General features: G+C 47.9%; 2 protein-coding genes across 2 annotated transcripts; both read left to right on the forward strand.

The window, feature by feature from the left end:
• Window positions 1-5,187: 5,187 nt before the first annotated feature.
• LOC112637884 lies at window positions 5,188-7,971 on the forward strand. The gene has a single exon (XM_025408557.1). It carries the CDS (start codon window positions 5,188-5,190, stop codon window positions 7,969-7,971), a length of 2,784 nt encoding a protein of 927 aa, XP_025264342.1.
• Window positions 7,972-17,308: 9,337 nt separating this feature from the next.
• Window positions 17,309-18,844, forward strand: LOC112637885. Its single transcript, XM_025408558.1, has one exon. It carries the CDS (start codon window positions 17,309-17,311, stop codon window positions 18,842-18,844), a length of 1,536 nt encoding a protein of 511 aa, XP_025264343.1.
• Window positions 18,845-26,299: the final 7,455 nt, after the last annotated feature.

Raw genomic sequence — 26,299 nt, forward strand, 5'->3', positions numbered from 1 at the left:
ATATGAGAATATCAAGCGTGACATTGTTAGATTCGATACGAGCGATTATGCGGTGGACAATGCGTACGGTATACCGCGTGTAAATAAAAAGGTGCCGGGTCTGATGAAGGACGAAAATAACGGTGCCATAATGACCGAATTCGTCGGGCTCAGAGCAAAGATGTACACGTTACGAGTGAATGGGAAAAAGGATACGAAGAAAGTCAAAGGCATCAAGAGCAACGTTGTCGAGAACGATAACGTTCAACGATTACACAGGTCAACAAGATTTTATCACAAAAGAAGTAAAAGGTGTACCCGAAGGAATTTGGTGCGCTGAATCCAAATCTGGCCTAAAAATGACGCCATCACGTCTGGATTTTGAGATATTCTAACCTAAAAGTGCAAAAATGGCTGTTTTAAGGCATTATTGAAGTTCACTTCCGGTTGCATAGAATTTTACCGACACAAAAATTAAACAATGTACCGTAAAGTATGATTCTTGCCCTTTAATTTCCATTTGTAAACGTCCAAATAGGAGTTTTTTTCACCGAGATACATTGGATTTAAGTTTTTACTGCATACAGAAAATCACATAGGATGTTGGTTCATTTGAAATACCTTAACTTTTTTGGTTTTGAGTAATTCTGGAAAAAAGAGTTTGTAGTTCAAAGGGTTCCGAGGGTCGCTGCTCACGAATCTGGGCTCAGATTTCCAAAATTCAAGATGACGGATTCAATATGGCGGACGTAGATCTAAAAAATTTAAAATTAAAAAATAAAAAAATACTTTGGTACTCTGCGTTAACTTTTAAATCTAAAAGGTTTCTTTGAACTACAAACTCTTTTTTCCAGAATTACTCAAAACCAAAAAAGTTAAGATATTTCAAATAAACCAACATCCTCGCTTTATGTGATTTTCTGTATGCAGTAAAAAATTAAATTCAATGTATCTCGGTGAAAAAAACTCCTATTTGGACGGTTAAAAATGGAAATTAAAGGGCAAGAATCATACTTTACGGTACATTGTTTAATTTTTGTCGGTAAAATTCTATGCAACCGGGAGTGAACTTCAATAATGCCTTAAAACAGCCATTTTTGCACTTTTAGGTTAGAATATCTCAAAATCCTGATGTGATGGCGCCATTTTTAGGCCAGATTTGGATTCAGCGTACCAAATTCCTTCGGAAATCAATATAAATTTTCATGTGATAAAAAATACCCTTTAATTTGTAGACCTGTGTTACACGCGGTGCTTGAACGAAGAGATTGAAATGACGCGTCAGCAGTCGTGTATACGATCTAAATTACACCAAGTATACACGATCCGTGAGACAAAAATTGCTCTAAGTCCGTACGACGACAAGCGGTATATCCTACCCGATACCACCGATATGATACCGTGGGGACATTATCGGATACCATTGTAAATAAATGTATATTTTGTTTATTAATTGTATATATTTATATTGTATATATTTTTATATATATTTTGTACATAACCATGTATATATTTTTATATTTTGTACATTATATATTTATATTTTATATTTATATATTTATATTTATATTTTAATAAATGTTTACAATACATTATTTTTATGAATCCAAGAGTTGTATGATTTATTCATTCCCAACCATTTCACGTAAACCTCGTCACCCTTTTTTTGTAAAATTTTTTCCACGAGATATACGTCGGGATTGGCGACGCGTAGTAACTCGTATTCGTAGAATCCTCCAGCGACGGGATTTCCCCGCGAATCTTCGAGTATGAATGTCGCGGGATTAGTTTTCTGCACCTTGATAATCTTAAAAATTTCAGTCGTCCAATTTGGTGTGAAACCTTTTTCAAACATGGTTTTGTATTTGCTCACGCGTACCGAATCGCCTACTTTAAATTTTGCCGGAGCCGCAATTTTTACGTTGCTATACACTGTTGTTCGAAATCCGTAATTATTGTCGCGGTCTAAAAATTCGAAGAAACAACATCCGCCTTTATCTATCATAAAATCCGAATTCAACGGGAATCGAGAAACTTCTCGAAATTCTATTTTCGGCAAAAAACCCGACCGTTCGAGTTGTCTCTCATTTTTTTCGGTGCCAAAGAAACGCTCGGTAAAAACAATTGACAATAACATTGTCAACCGCCGCCAAAATCCGCGCAACAGTCGGGCATGCGCGCCCATACGTCACGATCAGCTGATGGCCAATCAGCTGATCGAAAAAGGTCGTGCGCATGGCAAACGCCGCAACGCTATTTCCTGACCTCATCGGCGGCCAATTATGCGCGGCGCCATGAGGTCACCGCCAAATTTTGAAGTTAATTGGGCCACGTCGCAACGGGGCCCAAAATCCGCCTGGTATATAATGAGCCCAGCGAGAGGGCACGAGGAAGTCTCGCACTTTACGCTCCGTACTCATTATTCGACCGCTTGTTACACCGCTATATTCAAACGACCGCTATTCTTTTGGACATTTCTCTATTCTCTCGGCAAATCCGCAGATCAAACCGCACACGACGACCGCTATCTCTTTCGGACTTTGATTTCCCGCACGTATTCTCGCGAATCCGCGCACGGCGACCGCTTCGCTTCATTGCACTGCTCGTCTCTTCACATTGTGGCGTCATCACCGCACTGGACACTTGTAACCTTTTAATTTTGACTTTAATAAAGTCTGTCTTTGTCATTCAGAGTCAACCGTTCTTTTCACTGACGGCCTTTCACTTTCCACATTTTACCGCCGGAATCGCTCGCGAACATTTCTGGTCCTTCGAGCCGGATTATTATCATCATCCGCGTCCGCTGTTTCGTGAGTGATCCTCTCAGTGTCGTGCAGTTTGTGGCGTGCAGTGAACTCTGAAAACACAAGAAGAACATTGAGCATGAGTACAGACGTTAAGGTATTGCTGGAGGCACAGCACGACATCCACGGTCGGATCTCCCGCGCCGTGGACAATCTTCGGAAGATGGGCGTGAGCAACATCACCCGCGACGCCATCCAAGCCCGCATCAGTATCCTGGACAACCTCTGGCAGAAAATGGAGGCCCAGCATGAGCTCGTCCGAGCAGCGCTGAAAGACCGGTATCAGGACAGTGAGTACGCTGTATCCAATTTTATCGAAGTCGCGGAGAATACTTACGTGACGCAACGTAGCACGTTGACCGGCTACGCGGAAAAGCTCAAGGGCGAGGCGTCCGTTGAGGCTAAAGGCGAGCCGAATCAGGAACAGGCTCCTAAAACCTCGCTGCCACGCATCAAGCTTCCGACGTTTTCGGGATCGTACGAGGAGTGGCCGTCCTTCCGCGATCTCTTCCTATCGGTTATCGGGGGGAATGCGTCAGTCTCCGACATCGAGCGCTTTCACTACCTCCGGTCTTGCGTCAAAGGGGCCGCTGAAAAATTAATCAAGTCATTAACAGTGACCGGTGACAATTATCATCGCGCTTGGTCGGTTCTGTGCAAACACTTCGAGAATAAAAGAGAGCTCATCCGTTCTAATTTCGCTGCGTTCACCTCGGTTCCCAAAATGAAATGCGAATCCGCGGAGGAACTCGGTCGCATCCATAACGCCGTTACGACCGCGGTAAACGCACAGGAGAGTATAGGGAGGCCCATCAACTCCCATGGCATGGATCTCCTTAATTTCCTCGCTATCGAGCTTTTTGACTCGCGTACACGGATGGAATGGGAGTCCTCTACCTGCGACTCCGCTGATCCGCCGGATCACGACACTCTTGTCGACTTCATCGCCAAGCGCATTCTTACACTAAATGCCGCCAAGCCGAGATCACCGCTGAAGAGCTCCGAAAGTCCGTCGCGAACCGCAAAGGCCCACCACGCGAAGACCGGATCCGACCACTTGAAGTGCGCACTGTGTCAGGGAAAGCACGCGCTCATGCACTGTAACGAATTCAAGGCCAAGCCTGCGATTGACCGAAGGTCCTTTGTGGAACAGGGCAGACTGTGCTATAACTGCCTCGGGAATCACTTAATTTCCAAATGTCAGTCTGTAAGGACCTGTCTGACGTGCAAGAACAAGCACCACACTACGCTGCACGACGCGTATGTTTCGTCCTCGTCCAACGAAGCAACCGCTCTATCCGCGATGCACTCCGCATCTGACCGCAAGGCGATCCTCCTCGCGACCGCCCGTGTGCACATCACTGATCGCTCCGGGGATCTTCATCCAGTTCGAGCGATGCTCGATCAAGGCTCCGAGGTGTCAATCATCTCCGAGGCGCTGGTCCAGCGCCTGAGGCTTCCCCGCTCCAGCTCCTCAGTGTCAATCATCGGCATCGGCGGAGCTCGATCCGGGTCAACCCGCGGCAGGGTGTCGCTCGATCTCTCCTCGCCGATCACAGGAGCCAAGCTTAAGGCCGTCGCCTTCGTGCTACCCCGCCTGTCGGCGTATCAGGGTCCGGCGGTAACCAACCTCGCCTCCTGGCCTCATGCCCGTGGTCTTGAACTCGCCGACCCCAGGTATCAGGAGCGCGACCCGGTCGAGTTATTGTTGGGCGCCGAAGTTTACTCGATCATCCTGGAAGTCGGCCTTCGCAAGGGTGGTCCCCAAGAACCCCTCGCCCAAAAAACTGCCTTGGGATGGATTCTGTCAGGAGGGTCCCGCTCGGCGTCCTTCCAAGGTCTCCGCAGCTCCCTGCAGTGCACTGTGGATCAAGAATTAAATCAGCTTGTGCACAACTTTTGGGAACAGGAGAGAGAATCGTCTCCCCCGGTTGCGCCCACGCCAGAGGAAGAGGAGTGTGAAACCTTCTTCACTCTTACTCACCAGCGGACAGCCTCAGGAAGATACGTCGTACGTCTCCCATTTTCTTCCTGGCCAACGTCACTGGATGAGACGCGAAAACCAGCCGGAAGCCTCTTGAACGCTATGGATCGTCGGTGCAAGAAAGATCCTGAATTCGGAGTTCGGTATCGAGAATTCATGCAGGAATATGAGGACCTGAAACATATGAGTCCTGTGCATACGGTCGGCAACGCTGAATGTTACTTGCCTCACCATGGAATCCTCCGCCAGTCCAGCTCCAGTACTAAGCTCCGCGTTGTCTTCAACGGGTCACAACGCACCAGCTCCGGAGACTCCCTCAACCAGCATCTGTTTATCGGCGCCAACTTACTGCCAGCATTAGCTGACGTCCTTCTCCGCTGGCGCCGGCACCGCTTCGTATTCGTCACCGATATCGAAAAGATGTTCCGGCAAATACTCGTCCATCCGGAAGATCGCCGCTTCCAGCGGATACTCTGGCACTCAGGGGCTTCCGACAAGGTCCAAGAATTCGAGCTGAACACCGTGACCTACGGGCTCGCCTGCGCTCCGTTCCTCGCCGTCCGCACACTTCGCCAATTAGCAGCCGACGAAGAAGCGCGGGGCCCGAAGGAGGCAGCCGCTCTGCGCCGTGACTGTTACATGGATGATGTAATTACGGGATCAGACACCTTGCGCGATGCGGTCGCCTTGCAGACGGAACTCCGAGAGCTTTGCACGGCGGGCGGGTTTCCGCTGCGGAAATGGGCCGCCAATAGCGAGACAATCCTGGAGGGAGTTCCTCCGGATCATCGACTCCAGCAGGCGCACCACTCCTGGGAGAACGAGGTGCACTCCACCTTAGGCCTGCGCTGGCATCCCGCCAGTGACGAATTCTCTTTCGCGATCCGGCCTCGAGCCTCTGGGGGGTACACGAAGAGGCAAGTCCTAGCGGAAACGGCGCGGTTATTCGATCCCTTGGGGTGGCTCGCCCCTGTTATTATCCGTGCCAAGATACTGATCCAATCAGCGTGGTTGAAAGGGCTGGATTGGGACACTCCGCTCCCAATTGAGGACGCGCAGTCCTGGCGGCGCCTCCTCTCCGAACTCCATTTACTGGAGCGCCTCCGAATAAGGCGCTGGCTGGGCACTGTCCACCAGGGCACGCAGATCGAAATCCACGGATTCGCCGACGCGTCCGAGCGTGGTTTCGCGGCGGTCGTCTACCTTCGCGTGAAGAGTGTCGACGAGACGTCCATTCACCTGCTGGCGGCTAAAAGCAAGGTCGCGCCAATAAAACCCGTGACGCTCCCACGGCTAGAACTTTGCGCTGCATCCTTGCTGACGGGTCTTGTACGGCACCTCCGGTCTTCACTCGACCTACCATCGGCGCCCGTATATCTCTGGTCCGACTCCCGAGTCGTCCTTCACTGGATCAAGGGCCACGCGTCTCGGTGGAAAACCTACGTGGTCAACCGAGTGTCACTGATCCAGCAGCGGCTCCCCGAAGCTCAATGGAGGCACGTGCCTGGCCAAGAGAATCCCGCCGATTGTGCGTCCAGAGGGATCGCACCGAGGGACCTGTTGAACCACTCCCTCTGGTGGAATGGCCCGGCTTGGCTGCTCAAGGGTCAGTCGCTATGGCCGGACAGCCACGACCAGACATCGATGGAAAACGTTCCTGAAAAGAGAATGACGGTATTAGTCGCCACCAGCAAGGACAGACCGGAGCCGGAAATCCTCCTCCAGTTCTCAACGCTGCATAGACTCTTACGTGTCTCTGCCTGGTGCCTTCGTTGGCGCCGAACTCCTCGCCGTTCTCCCAGCACTGCACTGCTCCCGGACGAACTCGACTCCGCTCTACTCCGTTGGCTCAGGGTCGTCCAGGGAGTCCACTACCCTGCCGAGCTCGCCGCCGTACGTGAGTCTCGCTCAATGCCTCACGGCAGTCACCTGGCCAGGCTGCACCCCTTCATCGACGACAAGGGAGTCCTGCGTGTCGGTGGTCGCCTGAAACACGCCATACTGACCTTCGATGAACGACACCCCATGATAGCACCGCCCACTTCATGGCTCACTAAGCTCATGGTGGAATCCTGCCACCGCCGGACGCTGCATGGAGGCACGCAGCTCACTCTGGGGCTCCTCCGCCTCCGCTTCTGGGTTCCGCAGGGTCGAGCCGTGGTCAAGCGGATCCTGCACCGATGCGTGACTTGCACCCGCTGGCGAGCCATCACTCCGCAGCCTCTCATGGGCGACCTCCCTCGAGAGCGAGTTACTCCTGCTCGTCCCTTCCTGAGAACGGGAGTCGATTACGCTGGCCCGATATTCATCCGTACATCCAAAGGACGTGGACATCGAGCGCATAAGGCGTTCATAGCTGTATTCGTTTGCCTTTGTTCCAGAGCGATCCACCTTGAAGTAGCGTCTGACTACTCCTCAGACGCTTTTCTCGCCGCCTTCCGCAGGTTCGTTTCCCGCCGTGGACTGTGCGAGGAAATGTACTCAGACTGCGGGACGAACTTTATCGGAGCAGACAGACAACTCCGAGAACTTTTCCGAGCATCTTCTCCCGACGGCCGTCGAATCTCTCAGGCAGTCACCAAAGAGGGTATATCCTGGCGCTTCAACCCGCCTAGCGCCCCGCACTTTGGAGGACTCTGGGAGGCGGCGGTGAAGTCGACGAAACATCACCTGCGACGGGTGATAGGAGAAGCTACGCTTACCTTCGAGGAGATGAGTACTCTTCTGGCTCAAATCGAAGCTTGTCTGAACTCTCGTCCGTTGCAGGCCTTATCTGACGATCCGGACGACCTGTCCGCACTGACTCCAGGACATCTTCTTATAGGCGCCCCTCTGCTGGCGATTCCAGAGCCTTCATCGGCCGAACGTTCACCAAGTATGTTGTCGCGGTGGCAACTCCTCCAGCGAATGCGCGACCACTTCTGGCAGCGATGGTCCCAGGAGTACATCCACGCCTTGGCACCCCGTCCAAAATGGCTCAAGGCCGAGCTCGCTCCGGAGGTCGGAGCTTTGTGCCTCATCCGCTCGGAGTCAACTCCACCTGCCCGATGGCCTCTCGCGCGTATCATCCGGTTGCACCCAGGAAGCGACGGCACTGTCCGCGTGGTGACCGTCCGAACGTCCACGTCGGAACTCGTCCGGCCGATTGTAAAGCTCGTCCTCCTGCCGGGAGTCAAGGAGGCCCACACGCCCGCGGACGAGTAGCAGTCTCAAACGTTATTCTCCCTGCGTAGCGTTTTCGCGCTTCTTTGTACATATGTAATATAAGGAGCTTCCCGGCGCTTGTATATAATGTATATTTTCTATGTCAGCTGTCTGTCGCACGCTCCGCGATTTCACCGTGTACTTTCATTATCACTCACTCACTATCACTCACTCACTATCGTTGCGGGAGCCTTCGTCGATCATTGCACTTCACAATGTACGATTTTTCATTCCTTTCATCACTGTAAAAATTTCACTCCATACCGCATTACTTATTCTCGCGAAAGATTAATCGAAACTGTTCGACACGTGTCTTCTCATTACGTCACACATTCCATTCATACATCACGATCGATAGCTCGTCAATGGCACAGTACGCGACACCTGTCCGCATCCGCACACACTCCCAAATTTCGTCATGTAATGACGAGGCGGGCGGGATATTCGAAATCCGTAATTATGTCGCGGTCTAAAAATTCGAAGAAACAACATCCGCCTTTATCTATCATAAAATCCGAATTCAACGGGAATCGAGAAACTTCTCGAAATTCTATTTTCGGCAAAAAACCCGACCGTTCGAGTTGTCTCTCATTTTTTTCGGTGCCAAAGAAACGCTCGGTAAAAACAATTGACAATAACATTGTCAACCGCCGCCAAAATCCGCGCAACAGTCGGGCATGCGCGCCCATACGTCACGATCAGCTGATGGCCAATCAGCTGATCGAAAAAGGTCGTGCGCATGGCAAACGCCGCAACGCTATTTCCTGACCTCATCGGCGGCCAATTATGCGCGGCGCCATGAGGTCACCGCCAAATTTTGAAGTTAATTGGGCCACGTCGCAACGGGGCCCAAAATCCGCCTGGTATATAATGAGCCCAGCGAGAGGGCACGAGGAAGTCTCGCACTTTACGCTCCGTACTCATTATTCGACCGCTTGTTACACCGCTATATTCAAACGACCGCTATTCTTTTGGACATTTCTCTATTCTCTCGGCAAATCCGCAGATCAAACCGCACACGACGACCGCTATCTCTTTCGACTTTGATTTCCCGCACGTATTCTCGCGAATCCGCGCACGGCGACCGCTTCGCTTCATTGCACTGCTCGTCTCTTCACATTGTGGCGTCATCACCGCACTGGACACTTGTAACCTTTTAATTTTGACTTTAATAAAGTCTGTCTTTGTCATTCAGAGTCAACCGTTCTTTTCACTGACGGCCTTTCACTTTCCACATTTTACCGCCGGAATCGCTCGCGAACAACTGTATTTAAAAGTTTTCGGCGATCAACGGAGTGACGTCGACAGGTCTCATACCGACGGTGCGATGTTTTCGCGTATTGTACTCTGCAACGAGTCGAGATAGCTCGTCGATCAATTTGTAATTTCCATTCAACGTAAACACTTTCCACATATTGTTTTTTAAAGTACGATTGAATCGTTCCACGACCGAGGCTTTCATAACGGAATATGTCGAGTAATGATTAATGTTGTGTTTCTTCATGAGTTTCTGCACACTCGAGTTGTAAAATTCTTTTCCCCTGTCGGTTTGAAAATTTTTCGGACATCTTTTATCGTCTCCAATAATCTTTGCGATCGTTTCGGACATTTCGTTCCCGCTCTTACTCTTGAGCGGTACGGCCCACGCATACTTGTTCAACACATCGATAACCGTGAGTATGTATTTATGACCCTTGTTGAGTCAAGAGTACGAACGCATGTCCACACGTCCGCCTGCCACAGATCGTCGTATCCGCGTACAATGACGCGTCTTCGTGGAAAATTTCTTCTCGCCGGAGCATGTAATTCCTCGACTAGTTGTCGCTTTTCGGAGGTGTTTTTGTTCTCTCGCACGTTTGATCGAGGCATAATTAATATGTGATATTAGTATATCTCGCTTACTGTGTCGAGTCAGATGTTGCATATCTCAGCACATTCTTTATCTCATCCATCATTAATGGCAGCGCCTGCACGTTTGTTTCGAGCGCGATAATTTTTTGCTCAATTTCTCCCTGTCGATCTCTCAAAAGTTTATCCACGTATCGTTTGTTGACGACGTCGGTATCAGCTTCCGGTTGCGCTACGCGTTGAATCTTGCATCAAAGCCGGTAGATCTGACAGAGAGCGTTATCGCGAACGTAATTTCTCAATAATCCATTCCATTCATAGTACAAATTGTTCGACGTTCCCAACGATAATCCAAATTTATTAATCGACATTTCGGTACCGAGAACATTGACCGAATGACACGTATCGTCGACGCATAGTTTAATTTATAATAATGCCGGCCTCGCGAAGTTCTTCGATAATTGACAAGATTTCATTGTCGTGAGCATTGTTGCCGGCTCGACGCGCAACGCGCGTCGAATCGCAATCGCAAACGATCCACCAATTCGTTGGGATCGTTCCAATGCACGTAATCGATCATGTTGTCGCTTAACGTCATAGTGCGCGGCACGTCTATACCTCTTCCCATCTTTCTATCGGAGAATAATGGCGCAATTATATATTTGTACTTGTTCTTTATTACTTTTAATTGGATTATTAACTTTGTTGTCACGTTTATGCGCATTTGTTATATTTAATATACTTTGATATTTATGCAAAACATCTCAAGTATATTTTTTATGATTGGGAAATTTTTTTAAAAATCAAATCGTAGATTTCTTCGGTTCCCTTATATTTTATTCCATCGATAATTATATTATCTTCCTTGTCCACATCGAAACATTTATCCCGAGCATCATTCCTTCGTTGGTAAATTTAACACCGTAGACGTAATCCATGCTCTTATTTTTATCAACACTCATAATATCTCCTATATATTTTTGCGCCAGTGGACCTAAATGCTCTCGGAACGTTTTCTGACCTTCGGACGTTTCTAATTCGTGTCGGACCGATGTTACAAACGAATCGGGTGTGGTCTCGTAAATTTCTTCGACGGACGTGGATGGTATTGTTTGACGCGGTTGTACTTTTATCGGAGTAGAAACAGTAGCCATATTAGAAAATTGCTTCCTTCGCTTTGATCGATTCGGTATCGAATATATCGGTGAATCGTTTATCGGCATATTTATCCGTGCTCGCTTTATTCCTTGCTTGGACTCTTTTATTTTTTCCTCGTGCTTCTCTTCAAACGTCAAACTCAACGGTTCGATTTTCGATGCATCAGATTCCACAGTATTTTCGACAAGCTGTTTTAAAGGCTCGGTAATCGGTTTAAATTGCCTTTCCAATATGATATCTTCCTCCATTTTACCAGTTTTCAAAGCGCGATATTTTTTGCGAATCGATTCGCTCATTTTTGCAATCTCTGTCGCAATCTTTTCACGATCGCCGTTCATGATGCTCGATCGATGTGTCGATGACGACTGATCGCTTTACGGTATCGCGAAATCATTAAATCCCTTCTATATCGTCCATTGATCAACGTACTATCTTTATCAATGACTACGAAGCCATATTTGCGTTGCCAACATTTCTGACACAATGCACGGAAATCATCGTAAGACATGTCGGTATTCACGTGATCGTTGTACACGTGTTTCAAGTTTGTGCCGTCTTGTTTAAACAGGATCAGCAGGTTCGCGTTGTCGCGTATAAGATGCTTAGGTATCTTGGCGTACGTCTGACAAAGATAGAAACAGTCAACGCTCGAGTGTCGACCATTGCAAAGTACTCTCTTATCGTATCTTGCTTGTCGCACGCCACGTCATCAAAGATAAAGATGGAATTCGGAAGCGCCTATCGGTGAATGACATCGCTGTTATTAGAGAATGTAAAATAACCAATTTCGTCTATAGGTGCTAGTAAATTTTCCAAGTATTTGTATTTCGGCTGTTGAAGCGATTTCGAGTATACGTACACGTTCTCGAAACGTACACCGTGCAGACTTTCTATCAAACTAATCAACACGTTTGTCTTACCACAATTTGAAGGGCCGCAAACAATACTGCGTATAGTACTCGGCAGCATGTTTCCATGCTTGCGTACTTTTTTCTCCGATATTAATCTATCGTCGAAATTTGATACTTTGATTACCCGCGCTTTCGNCAACTAGCATCGAAACGTATAAAGAAACTTCCCTAATTTAACTTAAACAATCGACTCTAAAAAGAACACGGAACACCTCTCCCGTCGGGTATCTAATAAAGCTTCCCCTAACCTCGTACCGCCGTCCTGGCACTTTAACCAGTTTTTTAATTTAAAACTGAGACATCGGAGCCCGTGTCAATTTTAAAAATTACAGCTATTATGATCAACCGAACCTTTATAACAAAACAAAAACGAATTTTCTTTAATCCTACCTAAATTAAAATATTTTTCATCTGGGGCATTTATTCCCCCCCATCGAACCCGCCCCCGAAAAGTTCGACTAATTCTTGTTTTCCTCATAGGACGGGCATTCTGATCGGAAGTGCCCCTCAGCGCCGCAATGCCAACACTCCTTTTCGAGTCAAAAGCTGTTCTTCCGAAATCTTATTATTCTTATTTTCTAACCTCCCTTTACCGTTTCGTTTGTTTTCACCTCCCCAATCTTTTGTCCGCCGAATTTGTTATTAAATCTGCTATTCAATTTATTAAATTTGTTCTTGGGAAAGCTATTTTCTTGGATGACTTTCACAGCCATCGCTCTTTCTACCGCGACTTTTAAGGAAGAAATATTTCCAACTGTAAAGTTCTCTTAAGAAAGCCGTCCGTCAACGCGGCTATGAATTGCGCGCAAGCAATTTTATCCCTCATCTCGTGGGAGCATTCGGGGTAAGCGAGTCGAGATAATCTTTCTAAATCCGCGCCCAGGATAGCCAAATCCTCCGAAAATTTTCTGTTTTCTATTAGTGAATTGAGAATAAAAGACTGAACCAAATGCCCCTCCTGAAATCGTAATTCCAATTTCGACTTTAAATCCTCGAATTTCAAATTCTCGATTTCAAATATCCCGTCTAAAACTAAAACGCGCTTTATCCCTTAGACCAAGCTGCTAGAGCTACCGTCTTGTGGGAATCATTCCATCTGTTAGCTCGCGCAATCAATTCGAATTCAAAAAATTCGTGCAAGGGAGCACTTCCGTCGTAGTTGTCGGGTTTGAGTTTAAAACCGAGCTCGAGTGAATGTAAGTCCGCGTCGCGCGCTCTATTATTGGAAGGACTTAGCTGTGGAGCTAAGGAGTGGTTGACGCTCGCGGAAGGTGGAGTGGTTGACGCTCTCGCTGTAGCTCTCCTCCAGACGACGGAGCTTGCCGTCCCTCTCCCAGAGCTGCGCCTCGAATTCAGCGCGCATTTGCCGACGCTCCTCTCGCAGCTCGCGGATCTCCCGCATCGCAGCCTGGAGCGTGGTCGCCTCCAACGACGGTCCCGAAGAAGGAAGCGGGGTCGCCGCACGGATCCTCTTGCGCGTAGAGACGTCTGTCGCTGGTTCTTGCAGCTCGAAATTGGTAGCCATCTCTCCGTCTTTTTGGCACAGAAACGTTGCTCGGAAGGAATTACCGCGGAGTCCGTTCTATCTCGGACGAGCCCCCAAAACAAAACCGTAGGAACCGAACTCAAATGACAGACGCTGCTGTCAACAACCTCTTGACAACGCGCTTCTTGTCGTCAATCTTTCACTTTCCACATTTTACCGCCGGAATCGCTCGCGAGCATTTCTGGTCCTTCGAGCCGGAGTATTATCATCATCCGCGTCCGCTGTTTCGTGAGTGATCCTCTCAGTGTCGTGCAGTTTGTGGCGTGCAGTGAACTCTGAAAACACAAGAAGAACATTGAGCATGAGTACAGACGTTAAGGTATTGCTGGAGGCACAGCACGACATCCACGGTCGGATCTCCCGCGCCGTGGACAATCTTCGGAAGATGGGCGTGAGCAACATCACCCGCGACGCCATCCAAGCCCGCATCAGTATCCTGGACAACCTCTGGCAGAAAATGGAGGCCCAGCATGAGCTCGTTCGAGCAGCGCTGAAAGACCGGTATCAGGACAGTGAGTACGCTGTATCCAATTTTATCGAAGTCGCGGAGAATACTTACGTGACGCAACGTAGCACGTTGACCGGCTACGCGGAAAAGCTCAAGGGCGAGGCGTCCGTTGAGGCTAAAGGCGAGCCGAATCAGGAACAGCTCCTAAAACCTCGCTGCCACGCATCAAGCTTTCGACGTTTTCGGGATCGTAGAGGAGTGGCCGTCCTTCCGCGATCTCTTCCTATCGGTTATCGGGGGAATGCGTCAGTCTCCGACATCGAGCGTTTTCACTACCTCCGGTCTTGCGTCAAAGGGGCCGCTGAAAAATTAATCAAGTCATTAACAGTGACCGGTGACAATTATCATCGCGCTTGGTCGGTTCTGTGCAAACACTTCGAGAATAAAAGAGAGCTCATCCGTTTCTAATTTTCGCTGCGTTCACCTCGGTTCCCAAAATGAAATGCGAATCCGCGGAGGAACTCGGTCGCATCCATAACGCCGTTACGACCGCGGTAAACGCACAGGAGAGTATAGGGAGGCCCCATCAACTCCCATGGCATGGATCTCCTTAATTTCCTCGCTATCGAGCTTTTTGACTCGCGTACACGGATGGAATGGGAGTCCTCTACCTGCGACTCCGCTGATCCGCCGGATCACGACACTCTTGTCGACTTCATCCGCCAAGCGCATTCTTACACCTAAATGCCGCCAAGCCCGAGATCACCGCTGAAGAGCTCCGAAAGTCCGTCGCGAACCGCAAAGGCCCACCACGCGAAGACCGGATCCGACCACTTGAAGTGCGCACTGTGTCAGGGAAAGCACGCGCTCATGCACTGTAACGAATTCAAGGCCAAGCCTGCGATTGACCGAAGGTCCTTTGTGGAACAGGGCAGACTGTGCTATAACTGCCTCGGAATCACTTAATTTCCAAATGTCAGTCTGTAAGGACCTGTCTGACGTGCAAGAACAAGCACCACACTACGCTGCACGACGCGTATGTTTCGTCCTCGTCCAACGAAGCAACCGCTCTATCCGCGATGCACTCCGCATCTGACCGCAAGGCGATCCTCCTCGCGACCGCCCGTGTGCACATCACTGATCGCTCCGGGGATCTTCATCCAGTTCGAGCGATGCTCGATCAAGGCTCCGAGGTGTCAATCATCTCCGAGGCGCTGGTCCAGCGCCTGAGGCTTCCCCGCTCCAGCTCCTCAGTGTCAATCATCGGCATCGGCGGAGCTCGATCCGGGTCAACCCGCGGCAGGGTGTCGCTCGATCTCTCCTCGCCGATCACAGGAGCCAAGCTTAAGGCCGTCGCCTTCGTGCTACCCCGCCTGTCGGCGTATCAGGGTCCGGCGGTAACCAACCTCGCCTCCTGGCCTCATGCCCGTGGTCTTGAACTCGCCGACCCCAGGTATCAGGAGCGCGACCCGGTCGAGTTATTGTTGGGCGCCGAAGTTTACTCGATCATCCTGGAAGTCGGCCTTCGCAAGGGTGGTCCCCAAGAACCCTCGCCCAAAAAACTGCCTTGGGATGGATTCTGTCAGGAGGGTCCCGCTCGGCGTCCTTCCAAGGTCTCCGCAGCTCCCTGCAGTGCACTGTGGATCAAGAATTAAATCAGCTTGTGCACAACTTTTGGGAACAGGAGAGAGAATCGTCTCCCCCGGTTGCACCCACGCCAGAGGAAGAGGAGTGTGAAACCTTCTTCACTCTTACTCACCAGCGGACAGCCTCAGGAAGATACGTCGTACGTCTCCCATTTTCTTCCCTGCCAACGTCACTGGATGAGACGCGAAAACCAGCCGGAAGCCTCTTGAACGCTATGGATCGTCGGTGCAAGAAAGATCCTGAATTCGGAGTTCGGTATCGAGAATTCATGCAGGAATATGAGGACCTGAAACATATGAGTCCTGTGCATACGGTCGGCAACGCTGAATGTTACTTGCCTCACCATGGAATCCTCCGCCAGTCCAGCTCCAGTACTAAGCTCCGCGTTGTCTTCAACGGGTCACAACGCACCAGCTCCGGAGACTCCCTCAACCAGCATCTGTTTATCGGCGCCAACTTACTGCCAGCATTAGCTGACGTCCTTCTCCGCTGGCGCCGGCACCGCTTCGTATTCGTCACCGATATCGAAAAGATGTTCCGGCAAATACTCGTCCATCCGGAAGATCGCCGCTTCCAGCGGATACTCTGGCACTCAGGGGCTTCCGACAAGGTCCAAGAATTCGAGCTGAACACCGTGACCTACGGGCTCGCCTGCGCTCCGTTCCTCGCCGTCCGCACACTTCGCCAATTAGCAGCCGACGAAGAAGCGCGGGGCCCGAAGGGGGCAGCCGCTCTGCGCCGTGACTGTTACATGGATGATGTAATTACGGGATCAGACACCTTGCACGATGCGGTCGCCTTGCAGACGGAACTCCGAGAGCTTTGCACGGCGGGCGGGTTTCCGCTGCGGAAATGGGCCGCCAATAGCGAGACAATCCTGGAGGGAGTTCCTCCGGATCATCGACTCCAGCAGGCGCACCACTCCTGGGAGAACGAGGTGCACTCCACCTTAGGCCTGCGCTGGCATCCCGCCAGTGACGAATTCTCTTTCGCGATCCGGCCTCGAGCCTCTGGGGGGTACACGAAGAGGCAAGTCCTAGCGGAAACGGCGCGGTTATTCGATCCCTTGGGGTGGCTCGCCCCTGTTATTATCCGTGCCAAAGATACTGATCCAATCAGCGTGGTTGAAAGGGCTGGATTGGGACACTCCGCTCCCAATTGAGGACGCGCAGTCCTGGCGGCGCCTCCTCTCCGAACTCCATTTACTGGAGCGCCTCCGAATAAGGCGCTGGCTGGGCACTGTCCACCAGGGCACGTAGATCGAAATCCACGGATTCGCCGACGCGTCCGAGCGTGGTTTCGCGGCGGTCGTCTACCTTCGCGTGAAGAGTGCCGACGAGACGTCCATTCACCTGCTGGCGGCTAAAAGCAAGGTCGCGCCAATAAAACCCGTGACGCTCCCACGGCTAGAACTTTGCGCTGCATCCTTGCTGACGGGTCTTGTACGGCACCTCCGGTCTTCACTCGACCTACCATCGGCGCCCGTATATCTCTGGTCCGACTCCCGAGTCGTCCTTCACTGGATCAAGGGCCACGCGTCTCGGTGGAAAACCTACGTGGCCAACCGAGTGTCACTGATCCAGCAGCGGCTCCCCGAAGCTCAATGGAGGCACGTGCCTGGCCAAGAGAATCCGCCGATTGTGCGTCCAGAGGGATCGCACCGAGGGACCTGTTGAACCACTCCCTCTGGTGGAATGGCCCGGCCTGGCTGCTCAGGGTCAGTCGCTATGGCCGGACAGCCACGACCAGACATCGATGGAAAACGTTCCTGAAAAGAGAATGACGGTATTAGTCGCCACCAGCAAGGACAGACCGGAGCCGGAAATCCTCCTCCAGTTCTCAACGCTGCATAGACTCTTACGTGTCTCTGCCTGGTGCCTTCGTTGGCGCCGAACTCCTCGCCGTTCCCCCAGCACTGCACTGCTCCCGGACGAACTCGACTCCGCTCTACTCCGTTGGCTCAGGGTCGTCCAGGGAGTCCACTACCCTGCCGAGCTCGCCGCCGTACGTGAGTCTCGCTCAATGCCTCACGGCAGTCACCTGGCCAGGCTGCACCCCTTCATCGACGACAAGGGAGTCCTGCGTGTCGGTGGTCGCCTGAAACACGCCATACTGACCTTCGATGAACGACACCCCATGATAGCACCGCCCACTTCATGGCTCACTAAGCTCATGGTGGAATCCTGCCACCGCCGGACGCTGCATGGAGGCACGCAGCTCACTCTGGGGCTCCTCCGCCTCCGCTTCTGGGTTCCGCAGGGTCGAGCCGTGGTCAAGCGGATCCTGCACCGATGCGTGACTTGCACCCGCTGGCGAGCCAGCACTCCGCAGCCTCTCATGGGCGACCTCCCTCGAGAGCGAGTTACTCCTGCTCGTCCCTTCCTGAGAACGGGAGTCGATTACGCTGGCCCGATATTCATCCGTACATCCAAAGGACGTGGACATCGAGCGCATAAGGCGTTCATAGCTGTATTCGTTTGCCTTTGTTCCAGAGCGATCCACCTTGAAGTAGCGTCTGACTACTCCTCAGACGCTTTTCTCGCCGCCTTCCGCAGGTTCGTTTCCCGCCGTGGACTGTGCGAGGAAATGTACTCAGACTGCGGGACGAACTTTATCGGAGCAGACAGACAACTCCGAGAACTTTTCCGAGCATCTTCTCCCGACGGCCGTCGAATCTCTCAGGCAGTCACCAAAGAGGGTATATCCTGGCGCTTCAACCCGCCTAGCGCCCCGCACTTTGGAGGACTCTGGGAGGCGGCGGTGAAGTCGACGAAACATCACCTGCGACGGGTGATAGGAGAAGCTACGCTTACCTTCGAGGAGATGAGTACTCTTCTGGCTCAAATCGAAGCTTGTCTGAACTCTCGTCCGTTGCAGGCCTTATCTGACGATCCGGACGACCTGTCCGCACTGACTCCAGGACATCTTCTTATAGGCGCCCCTCTGCTGGCGATTCCAGAGCCTTCATCGGCCGAACGTTCACCAAGTATGTTGTCGCGGTGGCAACTCCTCCAGCGAATGCGCGACCACTTCTGGCAGCGATGGTCCCAGGAGTACATCCACGCCTTGGCACCCCGTCCAAAATGGCTCAAGGCCGAGCTCGCTCCGGAGGTCGGAGCTTTGTGCCTCATCCGCTCGGAGTCAACTCCACCTGCCCGATGGCCTCTCGCGCGTATCATCCGGTTGCACCCAGGAAGCGACGGCACTGTCCGCGTGGTGACCGTCCGAACGTCCACGTCGGAACTCGTCCGGCCGATTGTAAAGCTCGTCCTCCTGCCGGGAGTCAAGGAGGCCCACACGCCCGCGGACGAGTAGCAGTCTCAAACGTTATTCTCCCTGCGTAGCGTTTTCGCGCTTCTTTGTACATATGTAATATAAGGAGCTTCCCGGCGCTTGTATATAATGTATATTTTCTATGTCAGCTGTCTGTCGCACGCTCCGCGATTTCACCGTGTACTTTCATTATCACTCACTCACTATCACTCACTCACTATCACTCACTCACTATCGTTGCGGGAGCCTTCGTCGATCATTGCACTTCACAATGTACGATTTTTCATTCCTTTCATCACTGTAAAAATTTCACTCCATACCGCATTACTTATTCTCGCGAAAGATTAATCGAAACTGTTCGACACGTGTCTTCTCATTACGTCACACATTCCATTCATACATCACGATCGATAGCTCGTCAATGGCACAGTACGCGACACCTGTCCGCATCCGCACACACTCCCAAATTTCGTCATGTAATGACGAGGCGGGCGGGATGTTCGAAATCCGTAATTATTGTCGCGGTCTAAAAATTCGAAGAAACAACATCCGCATTTATCTATTATAAAATCCGAATTCAACGGGAATCGAGAAACGTCTCGAAATTCTATTTTCGGCAAAAAACCCGACCGTTCGAGTTGTCTCTCATTTTTTTCGGTGCCAAAGAAACGCTCGGTAAAAACAATTGACAATAACATTGTCAACCGCCGCCAAAATCCGCGCAACAGTCGGGCATGCGCGCCCATACGTCACGATCAGCTGATGGCCAATCAGCTGATCGAAAAAGGTCGTGCGCATGGCAAACGCCGCAACGCTATTTCCTGACCTCATCGGCGGCCAATTATGCGCGGCGCCATGAGGTCACCGCCAAATTTTGAAGTTAATTGGGCCACGTCGCAACGGGGCCCAAAATCCGCCTGGTATATAATGAGCCCAGCGAGAGGGCACGGAGAAGTCTCGCACTTTACGCTCCGTACTCATTATTCGACCGCTTGTTACACCGCTATATTCAAACGACCGCTATTCTTTTGGACATTTCTCTATTCTTTCGGCAAATCCGCAGATCAAACCGCACACGACGACCGCTATCTCTTTCGGACTTTGATTTCCCGCACGTATTCTCGCGAATCCGCGCACGGCGACCGCTTCGCTTCATTGCACTGCTCGTCTCTTCACATTGTGGCGTCATCACCGCACTGGACACTTGTAACCTTTTAATTTTGACTTTAATAAAGTCTGTCTTTGTCATTCAGAGTCAACCGTTCTTTTCACTGACGGCCTTTCACTTTCCACATTTTACCGCCGGAATCGCTCGCGAGCATTTTCAAAGTAACAATTATAAAACTACAGGAAATCAGATAAATAGCTAATTAAATTTTATTTGTACGTTACGTTGCGGTAACGTGCGAAAGACGTATCATATTTTTGTGACTTTGTGACCAAGATAGCACGTCTCTGTCACGTATAGTGCTGGCAGGGTACGTATTCGGATCATTTGAACTGAGCCCTGTAACTTTACAGAGTCTTATATTACGTTTGAATACCTCTATTACGGTGACTTTGCACTGAGACACTTTTATGCTCGCAGTGCTACGAGATTTGACGAACCGCACCTGAATTCTGGATTCCTCCTCGCTTCCTGGTGGTTCTTCGGTGACACGGGGTGGAGAGGTTTTGTCTCCCTTGTTGATAGTGGCTAGCTCTTCTCCTTGAGACCTCTGGTTCGGTGTTGAGTCCTATGTAAATTGAGGATAGGGTAAGATAGCAGTAGGGTTGCGAGAAACGTGGATTGTGTAAAGCGGAGGATAATAATTTGTGCTCACCGTTTTCCCACTTGGACCCTGCTCGCCCACATTACGGTGTGTAATTGGTTTGCATTTCTCGAGAGTTATCTCGGCAGTAGTGAGGTTTTCTAAATCTCCTTTGGTCAGATCTATGCTATAGACTTCTATTTGCTTGCCACGGAGACAACGTTTGGTGGTCTTAATAGGGATTGGTGATGTTGGCGCACTAGTGTTCTATAACCGAAATAATATCACTATTTATATATCACGGTGTTATAAATATTGTAAATATTATAACACCTCTGGCACTACGTTTATACCGTCGGGTTGTGGTTGTGCGTCGCACATCTTTAAGGAGACTATTGAGGAGATGAGATGTTTTAGCAAATGCCTTAGCAGTGTCACTTTGTATGCCGTGATATGTTTCCCATTTTTTATTCAGGAAGTGGTTTTGATACGAATTGACCCTTGAATATCAGATACCTAAAACCGATAACTTATTAATTAATTCTAATTTAATTTGAAATTCCAGGGATGTTTTTTGTCTCTAAATTGGTGTGCTCACCTTAGCAATATTTAATCCTTTTAATTGATGCGCTGCATATTGACGGGCATCGAGGATAGGGAAACCCTACACGAGTTTAGGACTACGGTGCTGGCGGGTAATCCTACCTTATACACGCAGATTTTTTTGTGTTGAATCCGTGTTATTACTTTCACGGGCACTGATGTGGAACGCATGGTAGCTGTAAATATAAATGAATAAACTATTAAAATACATACATTATACCAAGTCATACACACTAAATTTAACGAGCGTAGTAAAATAAACGAGCTGTGCTATTCTTTTCATATATGGAAATAAATTGACACATTCCTCGTAGGTTATACGCGATTGGCTGCGCAAGTTGCGTCATCAACCCTATCTCAATCGCGTCTGATAACACGTGTTAATGTAATATAAAAATTTAAAATGAATATTTAATTTATTAAATAACACAAAATCGGTTTAAATAAGCTTACAATGTGTGGAGATGTATATTAAAAGTATTCTTTCACTTTAAATTATCCGGTATTCTCGATTACTATCACGGCAACTATGAAAAAATAAAGTGGAATTATACACTATTAATTGAAGTTGAGCAATCTAGTCTTCTATAATAATACACCTGAAACTTGGTAATTATTGTACTCACTTAACTAATCACGTAGTAAACTCGCTAACTGATAATATTCACTAACTGGCGCTTGAAATTAATGCGTAATGCCTGTGTCAATGGAATGCGATGTACTAACTTTCTTAAATACAAGAAGGTGGATGCGCATGAGAATACGAACCTAATGGTGGGTTTGCATGAGTATGTATAGTATTCTGAGAAAGCATTCCATTAGCTAACACCGACATAGATATAAAGTTGACATAGAGGTAATAATCAACTATAAAATTTCGGAAATACAATTATAATGCTTATGAGACAGTCATAAACGTATTTAATAAAAATAATTACGCTGGCACATTCGTCAATGAGCATAGAATCAGAAACTGGTGACCGGAAGTGCAGACTTTGATCGTTGCGCAGTGCTTGATCGTTGCCTGTGTGCTTGAAAGGGGATACGCGTTGGGTGAAATACTACCCACTTGATCCCCCCCCTTCTGACTGTAAAACTAGAATTTTGAATAGGCTACGCAGAAACTTTTGACTGCGCAAATCGGATGTTCGGCGGTGAGATTGGTTTTATTACGACCTATTGTACTCCCCATTTGATTAGAATTACACCTGGAAATCAGAAACCGAAAGTAGGTATTTTAGACCGCTGCGCAGTAGGCCTGTATGCTTGGGAGAGGATGCGCGTTGGATGAAATACTATCTACTCGGCTTCCCCCTTTTGGTCGTAAAATTAAATCAGGCTGCGCGGAAACTTCTGACTGTGCAGACCAGATGGAGTAGGTGGGGGGAGGGGACTTGTTGACTAAATGTATCCCCTCTATCTGTATAGAATCATATTTAGAAACCGATAGTAGGAATTTTGACTGATATTATTCACAGTAAGTAACTCCATTATTTGGTATACGAGTTTCAAGTGACACTTGAAGTGAGTTAAATCTTTTGACTTACTTCCGGCTTAAGAGATATACATTGCTTATATATAAAATAATAAAAAGATACGTTTGGTTATATTGCGTTAATTCATTAAGAATATATTCTATCACCTGTTAATTTTGATTAAATTACTAAGCTACCAGTAATTTTCTATGTATTTTGATCTGTAATTTACGATGTTTGTTTCTAGGTTGCGTTCAATGTAAATCCAACCTATTATATTCGTATCTAAGTTTGTACAGTTGTACATACTATTATAGTAAATAGTACATATACACATAAGTATTGTTAGCTTGAGATATATATATATATATATATATTGTATATACAGGGTGACCCATTTTAACTTAGGCAGCCAAATAACTCGAAAACCAAGTCCGAGAGAGAAAAATGTTTCAGACAAAAGTTGTATGGTTTCAAGGGGGACATAAGATGGTACCATTGGTTTGACCTTGAAGAGTTATTTGAAGGTCACATGAAGGTCACCTTCAATTTCTTAAATGGAACCTACATTTTCTCTTTACATATTCTTGTAGCTTATCTCGAGAGCTTTCCAAAACACTATAATTAAGTACCTTTTCGTTAAGTACTTTTTGAGTTATAAGGCTTGAAATCATTTCTTAATTTTATCATTTCTTATTTTTCGATTATCTTATATTACTACTTTTATGTACAAAATAATGAGAGGAATCAATTGGTGTAAAGAAAACACATAGTTGTTTCTAAGAAAAAATATGTAATTTGCAATTAACAATTACATATTTTTTCTTAAAAACAACTGTATGTTTTCTTTACACCAATTGATTCCTCTCATTATTTTGTACATAAAAGTATTAAGGTAAGATAATCGAAAAATGAATATTTTACTAGATATTTTATGATTTATGTAAAATTAAGAAATGATTTCAAGCCTTATAACTCAAAAAGTACTTAACGAAAAGGTACTTAATTATAGTGTTTTGGAAAGCTCTCGAGATAAGCTACAAGAATATGTAAAGAGAAAATGTAGGTTCCATTTAAGAAATTGAAGGTGACCTTCATGTGACCTTCAAATAACTCTTCAAGGTCAAACAAATGGTACCATCTTATGTCCTCCTTGAAACCATACAACTTTTGTCTGAAACATTTTTCTCTCTCGGACTTGGTTTTCGAGTTATTTGGCTGCCTAAGTTAAAATGGGTCACCCTGTATATATATATATATATATATATATATATATATATATGGCGTCGTTAGGTTGCGTGTTCGCTCGATCTTACTCAGAAGAGTATGCGCTACTGGCCGCAAGGTTGACGAGATTTCCGCTTGAATTAATTACTCGCAGTGGATCTATGTACAGTTTATTTTACACGTTTATTTACAGGGCCCTGAAAAGGACCGTTTGGATGCACGCGTTCGCGATACGATATCCGCGGAGTCGCCTCGGTATATCGGAGATGTCCCCACGAGCCGTCGTCGTCGTTATTGTTGACGTCCACCTCTGGTTTGCGGTGCTTCGGTGGCTCCGTCTGCGTGGCCGTCGTGCTCGTGGGCGTCTCCCAGTCGGAGTCGGACTGGGTCTCCTGGTCCGCTGTTGATTTCGGCGGCTGCGTCACTTGGACTCCTCGATGTGTCCGGCTGACTGCTGTGGTCTGCGTCCCCTGGGTTGTCCGGTGGATTGGTGAAGGAGGCAGAGGAGGTAGAGCCGCTGGAACTGCCCAGGATGCTGGTGGTGAAGTGTATCGCCGTATCCGGATGTCCCTTGGTGGCCTGGTGAAGCGAGGCGGCTCCAGGTCGATTGGCTGCAGTGTCCACGGCAGCAAGGTGAAGGACACTCTCCTCTCCGGCTCGGCAACTGCACCGTACGACGGTCGAAGTGGCCTGGGTGATCGGGGCGTCGACGCTGGTCGACGAATGCGGCTCGGCTGGCGGCGAATGTTTTTGGAAGTTTTACCTTCCAATTCAAAAAGAGGAGTACTCTAGCTGATTGACGTATAGTGTTATTGACCCTCTAGTCGGTTCGAGCTGAGAATCGAATTCGGCTTGCCGTGGTCGGCCTTATATACGTGTCCCGCCGGATTTCACTTGCGCGAAGATCGGCGCCTGTATGCTCGTGCTACCGCGCACGTACTTGTGTGTCTAGGTTGCCGTGCGGCCAGGCGCTCGGCGTTATATGCCGTTACGCTTATGTGGCGTAAGGCAGGACGCCACATATACCGGGTGTTTCAGACCACCCGTACACCCCATTTTAAAGCAAAGGAAGTGGTTATTTTGAAAAATGTTTCAGACAAAAGTTGTTGAAGATAAAGTAATGCATTACATGGGTAAATTTGATTGACCTTGGGTGGCGTCGTGAAGGTCATGTCAAGGTCGACTTGAATTTTTTAAATGGGAACCCCTATTTTTCATTGCATATTCTTGTAGCTTATCTCGAGAGCTTTCCAAAACACTATAATTAAGTACCTTTTTATTAAGTACTTTTTGAGTTATAAGGCTTGAAATAATTTCTTAATTTTACATAAACCATAAAATATCTAGTAAACCATTCATTTTTCGATTATCTTACCTTCATACTTTTATGTACAAAATAATAAGAGGAATCAATTGGTGTAAAGAAAACACATAGTTGTTTCTAAGAAAAAATATGTAATTTGCAATTAACAATTCCATATTTTTTCTTAAAAACAACTGTATGTTTTCTTTACACCAATTGATTCCTCTCATTATTTTGTACATAAAAGTATGAATGTAAGATAATCGAAAAATGAATGATTTACTAGATATTTTATGGTTTATGTAAAATTAAGAAATTATTTCAAGCCTTATAACTCAAAAAGTACTTAATAAAAAGGTACTTAATTATAGTGTTTTGGAAAGCTCTCGAGATAAGCTACAAGAATATGCAATGAAAAATAGGGAGTTCCATTTAAGATTTCAAACTTGCCCCCCCTCACCGCCCAGGGGGAGGGGTGGGGGGGCTGATTTTAACGTCATTGTACGTCCCCCTCGAAATGACGAAATTTTGATTGTAACCATTTTTTCGTAGTGTGCTTATTTTTCGAGTTATTTGGCTGCCTAAGTTAAAATGGGTCACCCTGTATATATATATATATACAGGGTCTACCAAAAGTGTGGAAACCCCTAAATATCTCGGAAAATATACGTTTTACAGAAAAGTGTTTCCAACAAAAGTTGTAGGGTTTAAGAAGATCTATATACTGATTCTATCAGTTTGACCTTGGATGGCGTCGTCAAGGTCAGGTCAAGGTCACATTGACTTTTTTAAATGACACCCCCTACATTTGATTGCATATTCTTATAGCTTAATTCAAGAGCTTTCCAAAACACTATAATAATGTTCATTTTTATTAAGTACTTTGCGAGTTGTGAGGGTTGAATGATAGAGTAGCGCCGGTATTAACATTATCCAAGGTGTACTACATGGAGGTTACTCGCTCGGATTTGCATCTGTTGTGTGTGTGATCCAGCTAACTAAGGCAAGATCGGTCGTGGATCCAGTCAGCAAAAGCAAAGACCCAACCAAATTACAATCGAGCATTTAAAGACCTGGAAAGCAATCGACATAGTAAACAGTAAATAAATTTGTGGATGCTCATTTATCATAATAATTG

This window comes from Camponotus floridanus, unplaced genomic scaffold (assembly GCF_003227725.1).
Source record: "Camponotus floridanus strain SB8 unplaced genomic scaffold, Cflo_v7.5 scaffold215, whole genome shotgun sequence".
Lineage (NCBI taxonomy): Eukaryota > Metazoa > Arthropoda > Insecta > Hymenoptera > Formicidae > Camponotus > Camponotus floridanus.

What these genes read in the sequence shown, in the direction of transcription:
- LOC112637884 (XM_025408557.1), top strand. Translation starts at nt 5,188, where the DNA reads ATGTTCCGGCAAATACTCGTCCATCCGGAAGATCGCCGCTTCCAGCGG.
- LOC112637885 (XM_025408558.1), top strand. Translation starts at nt 17,309, where the DNA reads ATGACGGTATTAGTCGCCACCAGCAAGGACAGACCGGAGCCGGAAATC.